Source organism: Aptenodytes forsteri, unplaced genomic scaffold (genome assembly GCF_000699145.1).
Source record: "Aptenodytes forsteri isolate BGI_AS27 unplaced genomic scaffold, ASM69914v1 Scaffold54, whole genome shotgun sequence".
In the NCBI taxonomy this organism is placed as follows: Eukaryota; Metazoa; Chordata; class Aves; order Sphenisciformes; family Spheniscidae; genus Aptenodytes; species Aptenodytes forsteri.
In genome coordinates, this window is record NW_008796044.1 from 13,118,317 (window position 1) to 13,141,258 (window position 22,942).

Sequence of the window (22,942 nt, forward strand, 5' to 3'; positions counted from 1 at the left end):
AAGGGACCCTTAAAGGTCATCTAGTCCAACCCCCCTGCCATTGAAGGGACTGAAACACACTTGGGGTGGGTGGGGTTTTTTGCTTTCAAGGACTACACCAACCTCCCCTCCACTGCTGAGGAAGACAGTGGCTGTGATACCTCTGGCTGCTGTGAGGAGTCCTGCGAGCAAGAGGAGAGCGGCCAGCCCCTCCTCAAGAGCAACAACTATCAGTTCTGTTAGCTGGTACCATCGCCCCCGGGGTAGATCCCTGTCCTCCCAGCTCTGCAGAGCGCACGGTTCTGCTCTGCCCTAGGACACAGATTCCTTCTGCTTTGGCTCTCCTCTCCGTGCTTTCTGAAGTATGAGTGTTACTGACTCCCTCACTGAAAGGATAGCGCTGGAGCGACTCAAAACCAAGACTCACCATGGGGTCCCTAAGGTCTTATCTCAAGTGTAGCACAGAGTTGTTAGGATGATAACACGCTCCATCTCTACAAGGTACAGAGCGGTCCCTGTCACCCGCCTCCCCACCCCCCGGAGGAGGCTGTGGGGTGTTTGTTTTTTTGTAGTTTGTTTTAAAATACAAGTTGCAGCCAAGTAAGACACTTCCAAAAGTCACTCACGTGAGTGAACCCTTGTGTTTTATGAGCACATCTTGAACTAAGTCCCGAAGCTGGAACTGCTCCATACACCAGAAGCAGCCCTCTTTCTTGGTGGTCCTGCTCTCTTCCCTTTGTCAGTCTGACCCTGGATGTTGCAGAGTGAGTGTTTAGATATAGGTAAAGCCTCTACTTAGCATTAAATATGCATTAACCTCTACATTTCCTCATGCAATCTACCTCTCTGCAGCTGGTGCTTCTGCAGGGAGCGTTTGGGAGACAACCCCAGGGTTATGTGAACTTGTGCCCCAGTAACAGGACAGAGGGGCGGTTATTTCTCAGGTAAAATACAGAAGTAACCAGTGCTCTTCCACATGAGCACCGAACACAATCCCAATCCAGGAAAGAACGGCAGCTTAAACACATCTGGAAATGATCAGCATAACACATATCCTACAAAACCTCTGAATTGTTAAACATGTAGCAATCACTGCCTTTGTCACAATTATGCTCTTGTACATATTTTCCTGAGTGTATTTTGAATAGTACAGCTGAGGTAATTTTTTTTCATAAGCTAGGGCCTAATGCCCTTAAACTTATTTCTCATCTAGCTCTTGTTCAGTGTAAAAATGCCACAGCCACCTGGTCCTGTGTAGCCACCAGAAGTAGCTAAAGAACCTTCTTAGCTTCACCTGACTCGGTGGGTAAAGGATCAGTATTCCAGATACAAGCACTGACAGGGCTCAGGCAAACTACAGCGAGACAGAACGACTGTATGGCAGGTGGCCTTTGTCATACTGCGAGCAATTATGTCATGGCCACTTCTGATTATATTAAACCTGGTTTTATGCTAACACCAAGTGATTCATTCCTCCTTACTAAATAAAAAGCTTATGTATTTCTATCTGTCAGCATTACAAAGAATAAAATAAGATGTTTAACAAAACAAGTCTCTTCCAGGGCTTTAAGGACTGTTCTCAGAGGTGAATGGATCAGAGCACGGGTGATGCACTGGAACCATCCTCTCACACCCTGCAACTCTGCTCCAATTCCTGACACACTTCTCATTACCAGTTCTCAAAACCATTCACTCTTGTGTAATGCAAAAACTTATTAAAAGCAAGGTTTTAAAGCACTTTGCTCTGACTGGCTTGTCTGTGGTTGTGAAAAATGAAGTAGTCCCTGTGCATGGGTATAACGGGGGAGTAATTTCAGTTGAGATGATGGGACGTCTGACAACAGTCAGTGTTTGAGACAGGCACGTGGCAGCAGCCTGTGTGGCAAAGGCAGTGCAACGCTGAGGGCAGGGCAGAGGCAGAAGGGCCCTGGTGACCAGCGACTCAACCTTACTGCAGCAGAACCTCCTGTAGCAGTGGCTTAGATGCAGCAGGAGCTCCAGCCCAGGCTATTAAACACATCCTGAAGAGAAGTCACTGTCACCTGCTGCAGACTCTCTCCTATGAAAGTCACCTCAGGAGCTGCCCTGTGCAGGGAACTGCAGAACAAGAGCAGGTAGACCAGGGGAATCGACTATCTGCAGAAGCTACTTTCTTGCCACTTATAAGAACCATACCTTAGCTATATTTAGCGGGATAATTTTCTTCGACACTCTGGTGAGGTGGCCCAAGCAATTTCTTCAGGTGCTCCTCTCAGAACACCTTGCTTCTGAGAATACCAGGCTTTTCCCCACCACCACGGCCGTGCAGACTGGAAGCATGGTGTACGTGCACACAGTGTTTGTGCCCTTTCCCACCGCAGTCCTCCAGGTCTTGTACACAAAAAAACAAGTCACTTGGCCACAGTTTCACCCCAAAAATTGGAGATAATTTATTAAACTTTATCACTGACTGAAAAAAGTCACTAATGTCTCTTATAATAAGTTAATGTTCTTAACAGAAAAACCCCAAGCCATCATTACTGCATTTGCTCAGACTTAATACATTTACTTTAACAGTACGGTACTCAATAGGTTCCCCTTCACAGAAGGGAGTTTTCAACCACACCGCAAGCCTCTGAATCTTCCCCGCTGCTCGCTCAGACAAAATAAACTCCCTGGATGGCCACTTAGCAGTCTAGCATCCCGCTTCTCTCCTCTGCGGCTCGCAGCAAACACCCATCCACCTTCACTTTCATCACCAGCAATAGCAAAGGGAGCTGGCAGCAGGCGACACGCATAGCTTTACAACCGCAGCCCAAGGTGTTCCTCGGACGCGCTGTAGGGACAGAGAGGTCTCAGCCCAACTCCTCTCAAGGAGCTGATAAAGCACCCTGGGCAGCATGAGGCTCCTCTAACCCACACAGCGCTGTGCGGACACGGGCAGGGCAAATACGACACCTGACAGAGCGCTGAGATTGCACACGTGGATGCAGCTCTCCCAGCGCCTCCTCTGAGGGTGGAATACCAAACCCTGCTTGCTCCGGTGACACCACATTCATCGTTTCTCCTTGATCCCACAGACAGTCTTTGTGATTCTGTTCTAAGGGCAGGACAACAGAAATGCAAGTCCTTGAACAGAATAAAACTGCAAAAAAAAAAGTGTCCAAGGGACAACACAGAAATTTTGAGTGTCCTTCTCCTTTCCACAGTCACCACCTTACACAGCGCTCATACAGCCCTCCAACGAGCTTGGTTCCCCTGGGGCTTACCCGGTCAATTCTTACCTTAACATACAGAACGCTTTTCACTCACTGTATGTTTCAGCTTCTAAATTATTAGTGCTCATGCGAAGGGACAAACAATTCTAGAAACTTTCTGCAGCCGAAGCACTCACAATCCTGGACCCAGGAGCGCAGCCTCCAGGGAGGCTCCCCAGATACGGCGCGTTAAAGCTACATGGCTCCTCCGCCTCCTCGACTAAAGACTCCTTGCAACCAATGCATATGAGAGCTCTGCAAGATTTCCAAGCAGGCATCAGTGTCCTAAACTAATCTATTCAGAACGTTTTGGGGGAAATCATCTTAGCTGTCTGCCTTTCATGCCTGCTCCCTCACCCCCAGCCCTGCAACCAATACGCACAAAGAAGTCAGCAAGCAAGATTCAGAATTAAAACACCTGTGCGCTTGACCATGCATACTCCCCACTACCAGAAATGCCTCTCCCTTCTCCACTCGCCAGCTGCAGGGAGGGCAACATTTCACACCACTGAACAGCGGGTCCATCGCACACCTCGGGAGGCAGCTGCAGCCTTCAGCAAGGGGGGTGACAGACCCATGCTCACAGCAGCTATCATGACACTATGGAAGCACACAGCTCTTTGGTCATTAACAGCAGTCAAAGCCACCGGCATCACATCTCCAACCTGTAAAAATAAACTCTCAAGCCAGACAGCTGCCCAAGCCTTGCAGAAACTGGCTCAGCCCACCCATCCACACGACCAGAGAGAGAAACCAACACGCTGTTTTGTTACTCAGCAACCTCTATCATCCTCCTGCTTCCCCTCTTCATCCTCTTCTGTTTCTGTTTTAATCTGGGCCACCCCGAGCCGGTAGAGAGCATCGCGAATTACCACCTCCCCAGGCTGGCAGCTCTGTACGATCTCCTGGATCTGCCGATTCACAATTTCCCTGCTGGTGAGAAAGTCCATGAGGCGGTTGTAGAGGTAATAGTGCGTGGCGTTCTCGAAGGTGATGGACCTTTGGCGGATGTTGCTAGTTTTGCTGTCGTTGATAGCAGCGATGATGGCGCTGTAAGGCTCCAGCTCTCGGCACAGGGAGATGCAGTGATGCCGAGCCGTTGGATCTTGGTGGTTGTTCTGCTCCGAACCCGTGTGAACGATTCGGCGTGCCGACGACTTGGTGATTGGGTGCTGAACAGAGTGCTCAGCCACGGTCATGTCTACGCTGTAGTGCTGGTCTAGCAGTTCAGGGCAGGACACATACTGGGAGAGAGGGAGAGATGCACCAGGTAGAACAAGAAGCAACTTCCCCACAGCTAAGAAGAACAAGACAAAACTACTGTTTGGCCGAACTCCAACCAGCATTACGACCCAGGACAGAGGGAGGGCTAACTGATTTCAGGCTTCCCCTAAATGCCACAAAGGTGGTTCTGTGCGCTCCCTCTGCACTCGTACGCCCTCAGAGATAATCCCAAGGCACTAGCAACCCTCTTCCTCTTCCATTTCTCAAGTAATAGCAGTAGTTTGCGAGAAGCGAGTTGCTGTGTCAAAATAAGCAACATGCTCCAAAGTTCACGATTTGAACTGTTACAATGCACTTCCAGCACAGCTCTTCCTGTTAAGGAGCACGAACCTAATACAATGCCCCAAGCAACACATAACACCTTCCGCTACGCTCAGAAGCTATGCACTGGCAAAGCTGTGAGTCAGGAGACACTTATCAGGTCAAATTATCTTGAGGCACAATACAGGTTACACATATTTTTGTTAAATTTTTTTTTAATTATTATTTTAAATCTCACTTGAAACTTTGCAGGTTACACACACTTTTGTTACTTTTTTTTTTTTATTATTATTTTAAATCTCACTTGAAACTTTTCCATATTGGACTGGCATAGCAGAGTGCAAAGGTGGACATAACTAACCGTTGGAGGATCCATGGGGTCAGAGAAGCAGCCCTGGTTTTTCCCCCACATCTGGGAAGTCAGGCCAGGACAGCAGATGTCTGCGCACAGTGCCACTGAAGAGGCTGTATCAACAACATACACTGGAGGCCAGTGACGTGAGGAAACCAACAAGTCCACATGATCCCGGGCATTTTCTCCTCTTACTACGTACTTTGAGCCACACACAACCTGGAAAGAAAAGGATTAATACCAAACAGCACAATAAAACTGAAAACTTCCAAAAAAAATATATAGTCTTAAAAAAATTAAGCTTTCTTTCAGGTATTCCAGACAATACAGTAACCAGACAGTTACTTTCTCTAAAGATATTCTGTTTCCTCCTCATACACATTCACTCTATCTTGTTCAGGAAGAGGTGATTTTCAACTCCACCTCAGCAGCAACATCAAAACCAGGCTTCAGATCACTAGTTGATCTTGAAATCTGAAAACTTCCAAAAAAAATATATAGTCTTAAAAAAATTAAGCTTTCTTTCAGGTATTCCAGACAATACAGTAACCAGACAGTTACTTTCTCTAAAGATATTCTGTTTCCTCCTCATACACATTCACTCTATCTTGTTCAGGAAGAGGTGATTTTCAACTCCACCTCAGCAGCAACATCAAAACCAGGCTTCAGATCACTAGTTGATCTTGAAATCTCCTGCAGGACTGCTCATACTCCAAGCCCCCGAGGCAGCGTGTTTCATTCCCAAGGCTCAGAGAGGCCCACTTCATTGCTTCTATTTAATGAGGGGGTTCCACACTGGTAAGGCAGATAATAGTGAATAGCAAGGTAAGAAAAAACATTGCTGACTCCAGCCTTCCTTACCTGATGTGGACACACTTTGTAGATTTTCCCTCCTGTGTGATGAGCAGAGGCTTGTGTGATGCTTGTCCCATTCTGTACAAACTCATAGAGAGCCAGGAGGGAGTAGCAGAGCTGGTCCTAGAAAAGACAGGTCCCAGAGAAAGTCTGTATGTGGCTAAAATTAATGGACTCCTCCGGAGAGGGAGAAGGCTGCAGGCAAGGTCTCCCAAATCCTAATTTGCACTTCATCCAATAACTTCCTAATCCCACACTCAGCACCGTGAGGATGACAAGCAATTACACGACACTGAGCCTGTGACAAGGTAATTACAGGCTTCCTTTCTTCTAGCCCACAAAGGTTCAATTCATTTCACCATGTGTAAGTTATGCTATAATCTGCAGGCACTCACTTCTAACCCACCCCTGCCCTTAGTGCAGTCAGATGAGAAGTTAATTATCCAGGATGGCAAGTGTGAATGAGAGAAAGACAGTGAAGAACAGCTCCACTCCTGCAGGCTTGTATGTGGGCAAACAAGCCATTACCTTTGTATCTGAAGCCTCCCAGGGGATGCCACACTGTGTCAGAAAGCTCTGCAGCTCTTCCTCGCTGTAAGAGCTTATCAGCTCAAGCCTGAAGTTTTCTTCCTGAAGGAGCCTCACCAAGGCACTCCCATTACCTGCAAAGGCAGGAAACAAGCCTCAGGAAGGGAAGTCACCAAAATAATTTCTTCTGAAGACTACAGAAGCAGAGACTGCACAACCAACTGCCAGCAAGAGAAAGTCGTGAACAGACCTATTTCCAAAGAGCGTCACAGCCCACACTTCTCTCAAACCCTTCGCTAGTGAGGTCACCAGACTGAGCCCAGCAGAGCTGCAGACTCCATGAGCACTTGTCTATCCTGTCGTTTGTAACCTTTAAACAACTGGTTGGACTGACGTGAGGATAAACAAGTGACAGAAGAGCGCAGAGAAATGTGACTGCAGCCTTCGGACTGAGCAGCTCCAGGCTCACCCTTCACATCTCCCCAGTTCTTTCTCTACTTCCACGAAAGCCCATGTAGCCCTTCTGCAGCTCAACTCTCTAAAACAGCTGCAGCCCTGCCTGCAAAGCCAACTCATATACTTGTTAAGTTTGCAAAGCCAGTTTTCCTTCTTATACCTAACACCTAAACTGTTAAAGGAACCGGGTGCTAACTAAATTTAGCTCTCATACATCTGAGCTTCTTCATCTCATGGTTTCTTGTTACATGCAGTCAATGCCCTGGATATACTGAATGTTGACAACACTGATCAGGACTAACACATCCATCTCCTAGTCTTTTTTCAAGTTCTGTAAAAACTTATTCACCCTTTATTGAGATCTGGATATCGAGATACCAAGCACTGCCTGCAGCTTTCACAGTCCAAGTATCAGTCTAACATGAAACAAATACTGACTGGCATTCAAGTTGCGCATGCATCCCTCTGCAATCAGACCATTTCTCATTTGGGGTGCGGGGCTCTCATGTCCCCCATGTCTCAAACGCATCAGAGCACACCAGTGCATTCAAGCTTCACTGGGCAGGCCAAAGCTCAAGCTGCTAAGTATCCTGAGAACAGCTGAACTCACCCCAGCATTCTTGCCTTCTCTCAGCGGACATAATTTTTAAAGAGTCATGCAATCATCAATTCTCAAGTCTAAACATCACCAAAAGACTGAAGTCACCACCACGTAAAGCACTCCCTTACTAAGCACAACCTCAGCTTTACCTGGCACTGGCTGTGCATCCAGGTTCTTGTCCTTCTCAGTATTGATCACCATCGCTCCTCTCATCAGTGGAGGGAAAAAAGGAGCAACAATAGAGGCATCAAACTTTGTGATGGGGATGCTAGAAGGAAAAGCCACCTGCTCAATCACCTCTGTCTCCATCGTGGACCAAAAGTCTTCTACATTCACTTCACTTGATGGCAAGAATTCTGGCCAAGTAAACTAGAAAGAACAAGAAACACACTGGTCAAATACAAATAACCATAGTTCATTTGGCAGTTTTGTGTCAGCCTCACTCAAGGCATGAGGACTACACAGGAGAGCGCTCAGCCCAAACGTAACAAGATGACTTCAGGCTCCTAGAGTTCCCCACAATCACTTTTTGTTGGGTGAGAGTCAAAACCATTTATTTGACATAAAAGCCAGACATGCTGCATACTACTAGCGGGGCTTTTTTCCCCATTAGAGAAGACAGCACCTCAAGGAAACTGCTGTTAGGGAAAAAAAAAAAAGAATGCCTTCATGTCAAAGGAAGAAGGCCAAGTTCAGCAACTTTCATCCAAGGTCCCTACTGTCAGAGGCTGCTGGACAAAAGCTGTGGTCCAGGGACAGAGGATCTTGTTCTCCCCAAACCATACATCAACACCTCTAAGAGGAAGTGCAAGCATCGCCACTCCAGCCACATCCTCTTGCCAGGCATCAGCAGAAAACTGCTCACAAAGGTCTCGTGTAATTATCGTGCATTATGAAGACCAGAGTCAGCAAAAGTCATTATGATCTGCTTTGAACACGAACGGGATGTGAAGTTTGTGAAAAGCCTACCTCTATATTTTTTAGCGCCAGGACATTTTCCACATTCCTCTGGGCTATTTCCACCTTGGGGGTTATGCCACAGATTCCACAGATCATATCATTGTAATCCCGGACTGTTAGGCATTCAAAGGCCCAGTAGCCGTTGCACAGCAGTTCCTGGAGCTGAACCTGCTCATCAGGGCTCAGGCTTTTTTCTGAAAAGAGAACATGCCACCGTTACAGCTTTCACTTCCTAAAGTCAGTGGAGAGGTACTAGAACCCTCCTGTGCAGAATAAAAACAAACCTGTCCTCCAGAGAATTGTTAAAAAGAACTGGTCACAGAGGTACTGTTGGGTTTAGGAAGTGATTTAACAGAAACATACCACACTGGAATAGGTGAGTTTTCCCTTTTCATAACCTAACAATCATCAGCAGGTCACAGTTTGGTGTAAATGTTATGGTAAAAAACAAGAAGGAAAACCCACCAGTATGCTCCCGAACAGAGTCAAGAATATTGCCAACAGCCACTCTGGGATCCTCGCCAAGTTTAATGTGGTTTCGGATTGCAAACAGAAGATCCAAGCTCACTAGCAACTTGTTACCCACATTAAAAAGGCCTGCAGTTAAAACAAGACAGTTATTGTCTATAGGGTTCCAAATCTTCCTCACAAAGAAATATATTCCTTACTGATACGCAACATACTCATACGAGTACAGTTCAGAGGATGATGGAAACATGTGGATAGTGCTTCTGGGACTGTTCTCTCTGCACATTAGCAAGATTAGCTCCTTTCACAGACTTGCCTTCAAATTTAAAAAGCTACAAGGAACAGCAGCCAATCCATCTCCTCAGCTCCATGCTGCCTTGCAGGAGGCCCACAGTGACTGCCACTCGAGTCTTCACTGAGAAACAGCACTCTGCAGAGATGTCTTTGACTACGATCTCAGGGGCTGCCTTGCAGAACTCAACATTTACCACTTACACAGAGGAGACCTACACCAGTGAAGCAGGACACAGGCTTCCTCATCAAAGCATTCATACGTGTTTTTCCTCACAAATACAGATTTACTTGCAGAAGAAGCAGAATAATAGTGCAAGTCAAAAATAATTCAAGTTTAATACATTGGGGCAGGGAATAGGCTTTTCTGTGCAAAGACAATGCCCTGATACAGTCCCAAGGCTTCTGAAGGGTTTAGACTGTAGTCATGCTGTAAGTTGGTATGTTTACATTTTTCCTACCTGTGTAAATATCGGTGAAGCTATGGAGGGCCAGACACTGCAGGTTCAAGCACACTTTGACCTGAGCTGTAACCACCTGTAATCTATTAGCTGTCAGCAGCCAGCACTCCTGCGGACCAGCAAGGGAACTGTAACAGACAACAAAAGACGACTCAGAGTCAAGCCAACAAGTTTTTCAGTCCAGCCCTGCAGCAACTTAAAATGTTCCAGTTGAGACGAGTTCATTAGTACGTCAGCCTAAGCCAGGTCACATCGTTTCACACCAGAAAAAGAAAAGTTACATTTTAAAATGGATTCCCCTGGCAGAGTCAGGTCACTGCTCACATTCTTTTAACAGCACTACAGCATCTCTCCAGCTCCATACATTGGGCACATAGTATTTGAGAGGTGGAGAAAATCTATGGCCCCAGCTGCCCTGGGGGAAGTGTCAGCCCTATTGCTGTGGGACAACAAACGGTGACTAGTAACACATTCTACCTGACAGCCTGTCCCTGCACACACAGATTCAGAAAGGCCTGCTCCTCTACAGTACAGCTGCCGAGGAGGAAGTTCAGACAGGAAAATACCAGTTATGCCCTAGTGGCAGAAATATAGCTGTCCACCTGAGAAAATAGGAATCAAAGTCAACCCTAGCTCCCTCCCACTGGCAGGGGTTTAATTAGAGCCTATGCAGGCACATGTGAGAGTCCCACACGCAGAGCACTGCAAAGCAGCCCAGCATAGAAGCAAGGATTTACAATGCACAGGTTGGTAAGTCAGAAGGTGAGGGACAGGGTGCAAGATAGCACTGTTCTGCAAAAATTACTGAGTATAAAAAGTATCTCTGCTGGAAAAATCTCAATTAGTACTAGCCTGGCCAAAGCAAACATCCATAATTGGTACCAAGAAAATCTTTTTTGTTGAAGAAAGAAACACAACAGTAAACTACCCGACATTTTGCTGTGGGAAACGTTTCAGCTCATGCTTACAGCAACAGGAGGATGTTTGGCAGACTCAGTGAGGAGATATCCTACAGGTTTTTATATAAATCTAGTTAAGGTAATCTAGCCTATGCACTGGCAGTTTCTGAAAGTCCTTCAGGTTTCAATTTGGATATTCATACCAAAAAAGGATTCACTCAAGCCCACGCTAAGCCATGAAAAAAACAAAAACATCCTAAGCAAAAAGATCCACACAGGAAATATTCAGATCAGGAAGAGAGAGAAAAGGGAAATCACATAATGCGCATCTATAAACCCACAAGTTTGCCTCTGTCAGCCTCAAAACAGCAGAATGGAAAACAAAGAAGGGATGACTAATGAAAAGACTCTGTTTCAAGAAAAAAAAAATTACATCTAGACTTAGCAGTCACTCTTTGATCAAGCTCTCCTGCTGTACAGAAATAGTAACTATGACAAACTACACTGCATAGAGAAACAGAAACAGCTTATCGCTAACCAGCTAAACCCTTTCCACACACATGCAGCTTATTCAGTGTCACTTACACCAGCTTCAGTACCAGGGGCTAAAGCAAATATTATTTCAGGCACACTTGTAACAGAATATCAGCACAAGGTTGAAAGAGTCACAAGTCTAAAACAGAATCTTACTTCTGTCCCCCTTTGAACAATGGGCTGTTACAGAGGAGGCACTGCGCAGATGGAGACTCATAGTAGTTTGACCAGGAGGTCTGCTCTATGGTGACTGTCTCCTCACTCACGTTGGACAGGATGAGCCGCGAACTGTTGAGTTCATGGATGAGCGTGAAGACCTCGGCCAGTTCCGATTCATTCTCTGGGATCTGCATTACCTTGCGCAGCAACTGCAAGGTGGATTGACGCTGGATCTCCTTCTGGGATGGGGTTAGGGGCTCGCTGGTGTTCAGCACATCAGACTGACCTGGACTGACCTCCTAGAAAGCAAGTCAAACACTCACATATTCAACTAGGCAAGCATGGGGATGAAATATTAAGAAGCCCAAAGAAGTCGTAAAAGGTAGCAGAAACACAGTAACCTTTGTACCCAGCAGACTTGACTTCTACTCCACTGCTTTATCATTGACCCCAGACAGTAGCTTCAAGCCTAAGTTACTTCACCAAAAATACTTTATTACAGCCCAGCCTTTCAGGAACTCCTATAATACTGCTAGACCATCACAGATTTGCCACTAAATTGGAGTGTTAGTGCAGAGATGGAGGATCAAGGCGGTGAGGACAACCATCAACAGGTATATAAACACTTCAATAATCCTGGCAAATCATCACTGCCTTTCTCCATAGGTTATCAAGCACATTCTCCTGTATAACATGCTCAGGCAGCCACGGCAGACTGCCCATCTCTCCAGAAGCTAGAGGAGACAAGTGCTAAATGAGAACTAGGGGCTGCGATGTATGGAATACACTAATCAATTACAATTGATCAACTATAGTCCTTAGACACACACCCCCCCAACATACATATGCTATCAAGACAAAATGCACAAGCACGGGAGAATGAAACTCTAGGTGGCTCAGAAGAACAGCAAGAACGTAAACAGGCTAATCTGTTTAATCACTTAAACTCTTCCGCCAACATTTCAACCTGTTTTTCTGTCTAGTCTAGCAATAAGATAAATGATCAGTCCAAAAGCGCAGAGACAATAATGAACTGTGTGATAGGAATGTTAAGCAGATCTAGAACCAGAAAATACGAAAAAACTACATGAGGAAGAGCAAGCCACGTCTCTCAAAATGCAAGCTGAGCTAAGCACACTGCTGTTCCTTACACAGCTGCTTATGTGTGAGTTTCACACAGGCCATTTCAGTTTGTGTGTTTTTTTAAAAAACACTACACAAAGTTATGTTCTTCAAAATAAAAAAGGCAAGTGGAAGAGTCATATTACCACACAGACTAAAATGTAGTCTGTCTATATGCTGAGTGGACATTTCAGCTAAGAACAGGACAGCTTTTTTTTATTTTTTTTTTTTACAAACAAAACAATTCTGTATGAGAAAAGCTAACCTTTGAAACTTTAAATGCAAAAAACCCCCAAACAAACAAAAACCAGAATTCATTATTTACATCCATGTAGAACAGCAGACAACTGAAAAACATCTTTTTACAACAGAAAAAAATACCACATCCAGAAATAAATTCAGGCTGGAAGTAAAGTTGCACTACAAACCCCTAGAAATAGGAAGCTCTAATACAAGATGTACTAACTCAATTGACATTAGCCACACACTGGTCACAAAGCAGAGCATACTTGGGAGTTTCTTGATGAAGTATGAAGCTCAACAAAGCTGACAGAACAAATGTGACTTTAGGGGTGATTTCCCCAGCAGGTACCGACACGTCGTAAGCATTTTTAAACTACAGAGACATCCAGTGGTAGAACGGAGCGCACTCAGCCTCATTCACAGCCTGAAGCACCACTTTTGCAGGGGTTGGACAGTACAAACATCACCACAAGTATTTTCAACAGGACATTATTCTGTTAGAAAAGCCTACCATAATGAAAAAAAATTAACATGTTCCCATGGGCACTTGCAAACTTGCAAGCGATGGGCAGGTACTTCCCTGCCCACCTCACAACAGCCATTTGATAAGACAAACTATTCCGAACCTTACCAGGGATTTTGCTGTTTTCTCAGCTCTGTCTTTGGCAAGATTGTATCCGCAGCTTGGACAAATTCGTGGCTTGTGCCTGTTCGTATACACGTAACTACAAGAAGGGTTCTTGCATTTCCCTCTGCCACGTGACGTTGCCAATCCCAAATCCTGAATGACACAAAAAAGATGTTTGCTGATCTTGACTTTTAGATGCCAACAAGATTCTAGAAAAGTCCGCTTGAATATCATATGCTTTTTCACCACTTTGTAACACCTCGTGTAAAGGTCAAATAGCAGGCCCTGCCACTTGGCACAGAATATTTTAACTGGCACTCAAACATTTTGGCACCAGTTCCAGAAACCACAAACATTAAACTCATTCAGAAACCACTGCTCCTCCCCGCTGAACTCAAGGAAGGGATGGGGATTATGCTAGGACATGAAGAAAACTCCAGTTCTTAACAAGGTCCCAAACACGACTGCAGCAGAGTACAGTCACCCTGGATTAGGTCAACAGATGACATACAAAGTACAGATTGTCTCACATTAAATGAGATACATTTCTGCAAGTCAGTAAAACAAAAGTCACAGAACAGTCTCATCCCAGAGATGAGACTCCCCATGGCGTAAGTCAGAACATCTGAAAAATTCTCACCAAAGTTACGGTGCAGCTGTACTTGTAGGAAGGGAATATGTCTGGTTTGACCTCCACTACTTTAACCTGAGATGCCCTGCTGGTCAAAGCACTGTGGAGCTAAAGATTGAAAGCAGAAAAAACAACACCCATGAGACACCTACTACTGAATACATACATCTTGTAAGCAATACTTATTAGCATTTTTTACCCCCAAGAAATCAATTAATGTTCATTTAATATCAGAGGACTACAACACACTGGTTTGCATACTAAGGCATTACAATTCAAACAGAAGTATTCCAGCATCTTAGCATACCCAGTCATATCACTTCACAGGTGAAAGACAGCACTCAGTATTGCATGTCAGATTATCAAAGCACTAGCAGATCCTCAGCACATCTTCTGGAAGTAGCTGGGAGGTTCTCAAAGCAGCCAACAGAAGGATTGTCCAACAGCATCTCTCAGTTCAGTTCCTACACTCAGCCACCTAGCATTTGTGCTGCTTCTGAGCCATCTCATAAAAACTGTCAGTCACAGATCTCACCATCATAAGGCTGCAACATTTTTACTTTCTATTTCTCACCACTCAGGTCATATCCCTTATCTGGGGAAAAAAAACCCACAGGAAAATAATATGCATTTGAAGAACAAACCATAGGTACCTTTCGCTCCTCAGCACTTGGTGGCTGCAGAATCGACTGGCCCAATTGTTTCAGCGTACTGGGCTTCAAGCCTGATGTCCTCACAGGGGAATGCTTGTCTTGAAGGAGGAAAAGGATGCAGCAGGTTAGATATGAGAAAACAGGTCCTGTTTCATTCTGACATCTTTGGTAAATGCCACCATAGTCATGTGAGATTTTTCCTCTGAACTTGAAATGACCCAAGCAGGTGTTTCATGGACCATTTACCTGCACTCTCAGTTAGAGAGAGAGAGAGAGAGTGTTTTTTTCTAGGGTAGGTCACTATCTCCCTTTCAGACATATCTTATTGTTTGACAGAGACCACTTCAATGTGGTGAGGAAAGACAACCACTCCCAAAGCATACCAGAGAATACTGCTTTTACCGGTATTCGCAAAGGTCTGTCTGTTGCTAGGCTGCTCAGTGCTGGCTTCTCTCCCCACACTGGCTGGTGCGGGCAGAATGGCTCGCATGGGTCTTGCTGCAGCCAGCAAGGAGGGCTTAGGTCTTGGTTTACTCTTTACTTCTTGTCCTTTGTGTGTAGCAGCTGGAGCATCAATTCTGAAAGATAAGAGCTACAACTGGAAAAAAAATTCCATGGTTTCCCTCTCAGCCTCAATTTTCTTCTCTTCCCTGAACTGTGCTTTATTAGCACAATAATCACAGCTATTGCAGTAGAAAGGAGAAACAGCGCTAAGGATACATCTGTCCCGTGACTACAACTTATTTGTCACTTTAAAAAAAAATTAGCTCTAATGGATGACAAAATCTCAAAGGAACAATCCTGAACTGACAGAAAACAGACAGTAAGCAGAACAGGTCTTACAGGAAGCACTGCCAACAGCCTTCAATTTCTTGGATTAGTCCCATCATCACACAACAGACATCATACGCTCCCAAAACATATGGAAAACACTCACCCCATTGGCTTTTTTGCAGAGGCATTTGGACTCGGCACCTCAGAAGGCGGTGGCATCCCCAGCCCTACGCTATCTTTTTCTGCCTGCTCCGAAGAAGAGTCTCCTTGCCGTTGGCCCTCTTGACCCAGCATCACTCCAACAGCACTCCCTCTGTCTTCAGCAAGCACGTTGTTTGCAAGAATGTGAGCCTCAGAGATGATCACTTCCTTCCACTCCGTCTCGTGCATTTGCCCTCCAACAGGCACAGCGTTCAGCAGCTGGCTGACAGCTTCAGAGCTTTCCAAGGCAGATTTAGAGGTACTCTCGCTAACAGCTGCTGGTTCTGTGAATACTGACTGTTGACCTCTTTTAGCTGCCGGAGTTTTAAGAGACGTGCCTGAATTTGGCTCAGATTTGCTTTTTGGTTGCTTTTCCTGGAAACAAAGAGATAGTCACATTTCAGAGCTTTAGGCTTTCACAGATAAGTAAGTTCCCTTCACATATGCCAGGTTTGCCATGGCCTATTTAATGCTAGATCAAAACAGCAAAATCCTAAGTGTTTAAGCAGTGAATTGTACAAGAGCAGAAAGACATCATCTCCTACGACAGCAAAGCCCCTGTTAACATTTTATCTAGCCTCCTGGCCCTTCATGTATTATTTTTAGACACTGTTTACTTTGAAGAATCAGTCTTTCTTAAACTCCCTCAAATATCACCATTAGCATCAACATCACAAACTCACCCACCACCCCCTGTAACAAGGACCCACCTCCTACGCTCCCCTTTCATAGCTTCAGCTCTGACGCTGTCTGTTCTTCCACATTATTGAGGGGCCAAAGGCATAGAGAACTTGTATCTTTTGGATACGTGCATTCAGAAAACCATACATTTGAGTGAGTCAGGAAACAGAGAATTACTCCGGAAGGTTTTTTGACTTTAAGAAAAATGACACCTTCAAGACTAAGGCTACAGAAGCCATGTGTTGGGGTCAATGAAGGTACAATGGAACACTGAATTGGTAATATGCAAAAAGATATCAGAAATGGAATCAAGAGTTTCTGGCATGATAAACACAATTCTAAGCTCTCTACAGAGTTCATACTCAGAAGGACAATCCAGGTTTTTAAAAAAAAGGTTATCTTCTAACCTAGTCCCTTTTCTTTCTAAGGAACAGGAAGGTATGTATATATTTAGTTTCAGTTCTACTGATGTTATTACCGGTTAAAAAAAACTGCTGGCGCATGTTTTTCCCAAGGCATGACACCATAAAAACAAGTGGAACTGTTTATGCAAACGTGTTCCCAGAAGAGCAGAATAAAACTGAAAGCCAGAAAGAAAACCCTCTAAAACCTTTCAGTTCTAATCAATGTAGGATTTAACAGGAGCAGGCATGCCATATTCAGGCAGAAACACGTTTTTGCAGTTAGCCATCTATCTACTTCAGCAGGTTTACAGAACAAAAGCTAAGAAACCATCATTGCTATTTGTATCCTACCACGTAGGAAACCCAGCCATCAGCTCAGACACTACAGAGTTTGTAAGCTGCCTAAAAAAGTTCTTGCCCCTAAATGCTTAATGGATCTAGACACAAAACAAAGGAGGTTCAGAACAAATCCACATAAAGCCACTGACTGTCAATGCAAATTTTCACACTGAGAACATCCTTTAACTTGTGCCTGAGGAGCCTTGTTTCAGACAGAAATTTAATGAACGCACATCTGTTCAGAGCTGACTAATTACCATGACACAGCCAAGGTTTAAGGAGCAAGTGTTTTTGCTGTATACAGCTAGTAGAGATGCCAATAACTTAAGCAGGGTAGGCATCATGTGGAGAAAGATTTTTCCACTCAAATAAACTTCACAACTCCACCAACACCTGGGAATTTCCTTCCAGCCAAAGGTCAGAACATCATGAAAGATCAGACACACGGCCATGAGTCAACAATACCCAACAGCACTTCAGGTTCCACTAGATAACTTTATTAGCTAGCTCCCAAAGGATCATATACCTACTACAGTTGAGAATTGTTCCTCCTTTCTGTTGAAAAAACAACATTCAAAGACCACAGAAAACCTCAGTTTGTAGAACTTCAAACACAGATAAATTACCACAAACAAATGGTTCAACCAAATCCCTTAGCTTAACTAGGGCTGTGGCAGGAAGAACAGGCAATGCCTTCCAGTCACAGGAACTATAATGCAGGCAGAGGGCCAGAAGAATGTGTGTCCTCTCAGTGAGAGAGTCACCAAATGCAGCCCCATCTATTCTAACTGACACCATTACAAGTGGCATCTTTACCCAAGGTGTGATGATTTCGGGTCTGTCTCACCTTGGCCGAGTGTCCTCTGCAATGGTGACTTGTTCCAGCACAAGCACTGGAACGTAAGTGCAGGGATTAATTCTGGCATATCTGACCTCCTGTGCTAGATCTACAGGTCTAGAAATATCACAGGCATTCACAAAACCAGCACTTTTTGTCTGAAAATCCGGGAAGGAAAGGCATATTTACCTTTGGGACCCATTTCCCTCCCAGGAAGTTCCCACACGTTGGGCATTTTGGTGGCTTATGCCTGGTGACATAAGTGAAGGAACAGCCAGGATTGGTGCAATTTCCATGTCCCCTGCGAGTATAGGTGGTTGTCTGAAACGAGAGTTGTCAAGAATTTCTCTACAGAGCTGAAAAACAAAAAGCTGTGCTCATCGCTCCCTTTTTCCTCGTAAGCACTTTACAAACGTTATTCAGCAAATCACCAGCCCTCCAGTATTATTCCTTTTATTAATCAACCACCACACAGTTGGATCAGAGTGAGTCAGCACCACAACTACTCTGAGTCTAAATGTTCAGTCTATACAAGAGCCTTCAGTATTACCAGAATTTAGATCAAATTGCAGAGCAGAGATGAACAATGCATATAACCTACTGGAGAAGCTAACCTTGCATTTACAGTGATGTAACAGTTCTCTTATGAATATGAAAAAGTCATAATAAGATGGTATAAAAATGATTCAAACAGCAGTCCACAGTGAGGCAAGATGTAATTAACAGACTCATGTCAACAGGGCGACAAGACTTGAAGACAAGCACTCGTGATGCAGAGGCAGTTTTCATCAGTAATTTGTTGCTGTATGCAGTGGTCAAGCACTCCCTGGTGCTTTACTGTAACTTGCTGTAAACTACTGTAACACCAGCAGCACCACCAGGCGCTATTTATAACAACAACTAAAGCAGAACCTGTCATCTTTGCCAGGACAACTGCATCAACACGTTGAGGTTTTGTCAGCACAGCACTTCTCAATATCCTGTACTCAACACTCCCCAGGGAGCTGTCATGCCGCAAGTCCCTAACTAGGTACATTTTTTTCCAGAAATGCAAGTGCTGCTGTCAAAGAAATGAGACAACTTAAGCTAGGCACTTCTCCTCAGGAACAAAAACCTGAGGTATTTCCATTTTCCCTAAGACACCTGGAAGAATATCACGCTATGCACCACTATAAATATCTGCAGTGTTCCACCATCTGGAAGCATAAAGGACCTGGAAAACAGGATTTGATGCTAGCTTATACCACACTAGGAGCTGCAGTGCTGACTGTACAATGAAGATATACAATGGCTACAGAAATACAGGTGGCTGGAGTGGTTAGATTAGAGAAGTAATACTATTCTTCCTCATGCAACAGGCCACACAACCTTTTACATGGGTTCTCAAAACCTCAGGTCACTGCTCCTCTCCTGTCATGTGGCCAAAGCGAAAGCCATCCACGAGACTGGGGAGCTCACGCGTTCCTGTCACAAGAGCAGATTCTTGCCCTTAAAGGGATGGACACTGGCATTTTATGAAAACAAATGTGCATCCAAGAATAGGACATGGATGGCTACACAGACCCTGAAAAGGGCAACACAGAAACTGCTGTCGGCCAGATGTGTTGTGATAGCATTACGTACTCCATCTGTTTCCAAGAACTCCTTGAGGAAGATGGCAATAGAAACAGGCCCGTATAAGACACTCGAGGAAGTCAGAGACCCCCATCAGCATATACGAAGCGTAAAACCAGGGACAAGAAATATATCGACCAACATGATGACTCCGAATTGGATTATCTTTAAGAACTGGACCACGATCAAACCCTTCCTACTCTAACATCTTTAAGACAAACCTATGGTAATATATCCATACCTTAAAATACCATACAAGACTGAATTTCTTACCAATTTAATCGATGCTGGGTTCTCCACAACAGAATGAGCTGGCAAAGGTAACATAATAAACTGTGTAGCGGGTGTGGAGGAGCTACTCTCTTCAGTATCCTAAAATGAAGCCAAAGGGAAAATACATGCAGAAAACAAGAGACATAGTGACCTGTGTCCCACCCTCTCATGAACGCTACCACTGAACATGTGTCTCAAGGACTAATGAGACCAGAAAGCAGGAAAGAAGAGCGATCGTTTCAAAAGCAATGGCCTTACCAGGTCTACTCTGGAAATTACCAAATTCATCACAGCTTGAAATTGAAAACTGCGGATGCAGTTCTTCACAAAATAACATTTTCTATAACCGATCCCTAACACCTCAACTTAAAAGGACTCCCTTCTATCTCTCTGCAACCAAGAAAACAGCTATCAGCACAGAGGTAAGTTTTTTCTCCCCAAAATCTTGTAGTCCAACTGTGGAACCCACCCCAAGTATTGTTATAAGAAATAATTTAAAAAACCTCAAGCAGTCATCTTGAGACACAAGTGGTATCAGCGTATGGCAGAGTCAATCTGGAAGCAGAGACGCTGTAACCACTGAGTTACAAAAGTTGCTGTTTCCCTCACCACTGAGTGTAAGCACGCTGGGCAATACAGGATCTCCTGCAGCCACCAAGGATCTCAAGTAAAATGTGTTAAACAGCACTCGGACATTTCAGGTGAGACGCTGACAGGAGGCTGAGTGTCACTAGAATAACTTACCTTCCCAGTCACCACAGTCACCACAGACACACCATCTGAAACCTGAGGACGGGCCACAGCGATGCTCCCGTTGGAGATGTCTGTGGAGCTGCTAACTAGAGTCTCTTCAATAACTACCCGAGCTGTCTGATACGGTTGCCCTTCTATCTCCAAAGAAGCCTCATCCAAGAGGATATCTCCAGCCACTTTGTCTGTCACAGGCCCAACATAGTGAGAAAGAACCTCTGAGGCAACCACTTCTTCCACAGCATCTGGCTGACCAAAGGAAGCAGTCTCTTCCGCTAGTCCTTCGATGGCGATGCACTGCTCAGAAATGCCAACGTGGCTCGAGTCCACAGAAAGGATGTTTTGCACAGCATCACGGGAGACATTTGTGATATTGGTGGAAGCTGTTAACCCTTCGGACGCTGCCTGACCCTGTGTCACACACAGTTCCAGCGACTGCCTGCTCCTGTCCTCTTGAAGAGTGGTTTTGGGAATAATTATATAGTCTGAGCGAGGAAGAATCTTACGGAAACCTGGAATGTCTGGAACTACTGCAGTTCGAGCGGACACCTTGGAGTTCTGTTGGCAAAAACAGAGTATGGAATAAATGAATATGAGAGAAGGAAGAGATTCAGTTCTCAATCCTGCTATTTTAGTGCCTAAAGTTCAAATGGTTCCCTGAGGTAGTTTGCTGGGAATTTTTCCACATGACAGAGCCTGCAGAATCCCTCTCAGCCCTGGTTTTACCATCAATCACCCCGATGACATGACACAAAAATAACTACCATCCCTGTCAGCAGGTACTAGGCATATCCATCTCGAATTTCAAAACATTATCCCTTGACTGAACGGAAGGCAAAAGCAAGAGGCAGTGGCCTCACGCATTGCTTCTTTATAGGCTGTCCGAAGCAGAAATACAGACTGGAACCTGCAGTTAAGAGATTCTCCCACACACAGTGCTGAGTAAGCAGTTAAGTGCCTCTCTCTTCACATGGCAAAGAGCTGCCAGGAAGATGACTTACCGGGTCCAATCCCTCTTTCTCTAGCTTGGCTTTCTCCAAGTAATAGCTTTTTTCAGCCACACTGAGCAACCTCCAGCTCTCACTGATCTTTTTGTTGATTTCAGATTGAGGGAGGTGGGGGAGCTCTTGCTGTACTTTCAAGTAAATGTCGTAATAGTAGAGGAGGTAAGCAGATCTGAAACGCAACCAGAGACTGAAACGTTAACATCGTTCTACATAAATTCCTTTGGAAAAAGAAATCCACGAGGTTTACGTTTGTCTCAAGGTCAAACGACAGGCAATTACATTCAATTCTACTTGTAAATGCATTTTTTAACCAAATGAAAACTAAGATTCTGAGGAGAACCTCTGAAGTAAGGAGAAAGAGCTTAAGGGAAATTATTCTGGGGTACCCAAACTTTAGATCGAGCAACGGTAGCACCCATAAAGGCAAGGATGTCAGAGCGAGCCCAAAGCATCAAGCTAATTTTTTTACATATGAAGTTTTACACTAAAGCGCACTGCAATGTTCACTCTTATCAGAAACAAGGAAAACTGCTCCCATACCCTACACAGGCGCTAAATGAAGACAGAAAGAACTTACCTAGGCTTTTTGGCTTTTTCTCCATGATCGCCAGTACTTTTATATTTCTTTTTCTTCTTAGACGGCACTGGTGATGCATAAGTGTAAGTGCCCTCTATTTCCTCCATTACCACAGTTACTTCAGTGCCATCATACGGAGCCTCCATTGCTAAAAGTACATACTTTATGTTATGCACTTGCCGAGTTATACAGCATTTCTCCCGACAAAGACTGCGCTCAGTCACCTTTGTAAACCGACAGCATCACTGGCACGTACGATTGACTTTAACTAACCAAGATAACTACATGTTAGCTATTTATCTATTTTTAGAAGAGAACACCTTTATTACTATCACCTCAATACCATCAGTTCAGTGCAGACACACCGCATCTGCACTTAAAAGCTGCAATTCCCCGGGAACCTCTCAGATAAGCTTGGTAATCTAGAACGAGCCTCACGCCCAGCAAGCTGGTGTCCAGCTAGAAGATGTCACGGCCACGCTCACAAAAGCAAGGCCAGAGGCCGAATAAGCACGGAAGCCTCACAATCCTCTTACCCACCAGAAGATCTCCAGGGCTCCTCGCTTAACACCGATGACCGCTCCAGCCTCCGCGGCGCTGGGAGGCAGAGAGGACACGAGGAGCCTCAGGAGACAAAGGGCAACACCACCTGGGCTCAGGGGCAGCCCACGCACGACCCGCACCGCGGCCCCACGCAGCCACTAATCCCGGGCGAGCCAAAGCCCGCTAAACCGAGGCCCCGTCTCCTCCACTGCGCCCGAGGCGAAGGGAAGCGGCGGGATCCCCGTCGGCCCTGGGGAACCTTCCCCCCGCCCCCCTCTCCCAGGTGCCCCCCGAGGAAAGGCCCCGGCGCCCCGGCCCCTCACCCGGCAGCACCGGGGGC

General features: G+C 45.1%; 2 protein-coding genes across 3 annotated transcripts in view; one reads left to right on the plus strand and one right to left on the minus strand.

The window, feature by feature from the left end:
• Positions 1 to 1,704, plus strand: part of CSF1R (colony stimulating factor 1 receptor) — a 21,504-nt gene extending 19,800 nt beyond the window's left edge. For both annotated transcript variants that reach the window (XM_019473828.1, XM_009285853.2), the window contains exon 21: positions 91 to 1,704. In XM_019473828.1, coding sequence (XP_019329373.1) covers positions 91 to 222 — 132 coding nt within the window. In that variant the 3' untranslated portion in view covers positions 223 to 1,704. The remainder of the gene's footprint in view (positions 1 to 90) is intronic.
• A 669-nt stretch (positions 1,705 to 2,373) lies between these two features.
• Positions 2,374 to 22,205, minus strand: HMGXB3 (HMG-box containing 3). The gene is made up of 19 exons (XM_009285852.1): positions 22,060 to 22,205; positions 21,477 to 21,651; positions 20,470 to 21,033; positions 19,726 to 19,824; positions 18,028 to 18,159; positions 15,539 to 15,951; positions 15,004 to 15,179; positions 14,602 to 14,699; positions 13,958 to 14,056; positions 13,321 to 13,470; positions 11,322 to 11,623; positions 9,733 to 9,860; positions 8,978 to 9,109; positions 8,522 to 8,706; positions 7,702 to 7,921; positions 6,496 to 6,629; positions 5,974 to 6,090; positions 5,122 to 5,331; positions 2,374 to 4,459 (listed from the first exon to the last, which is right to left on the minus strand). The coding sequence occupies exons 1-19, from the start codon at positions 22,203 to 22,205 to the stop codon at positions 3,989 to 3,991; spliced, it is 3,951 nt and encodes a 1,316-aa protein (XP_009284127.1). The 3' UTR covers positions 2,374 to 3,988.
• Positions 22,206 to 22,942: the final 737 nt, after the last annotated feature.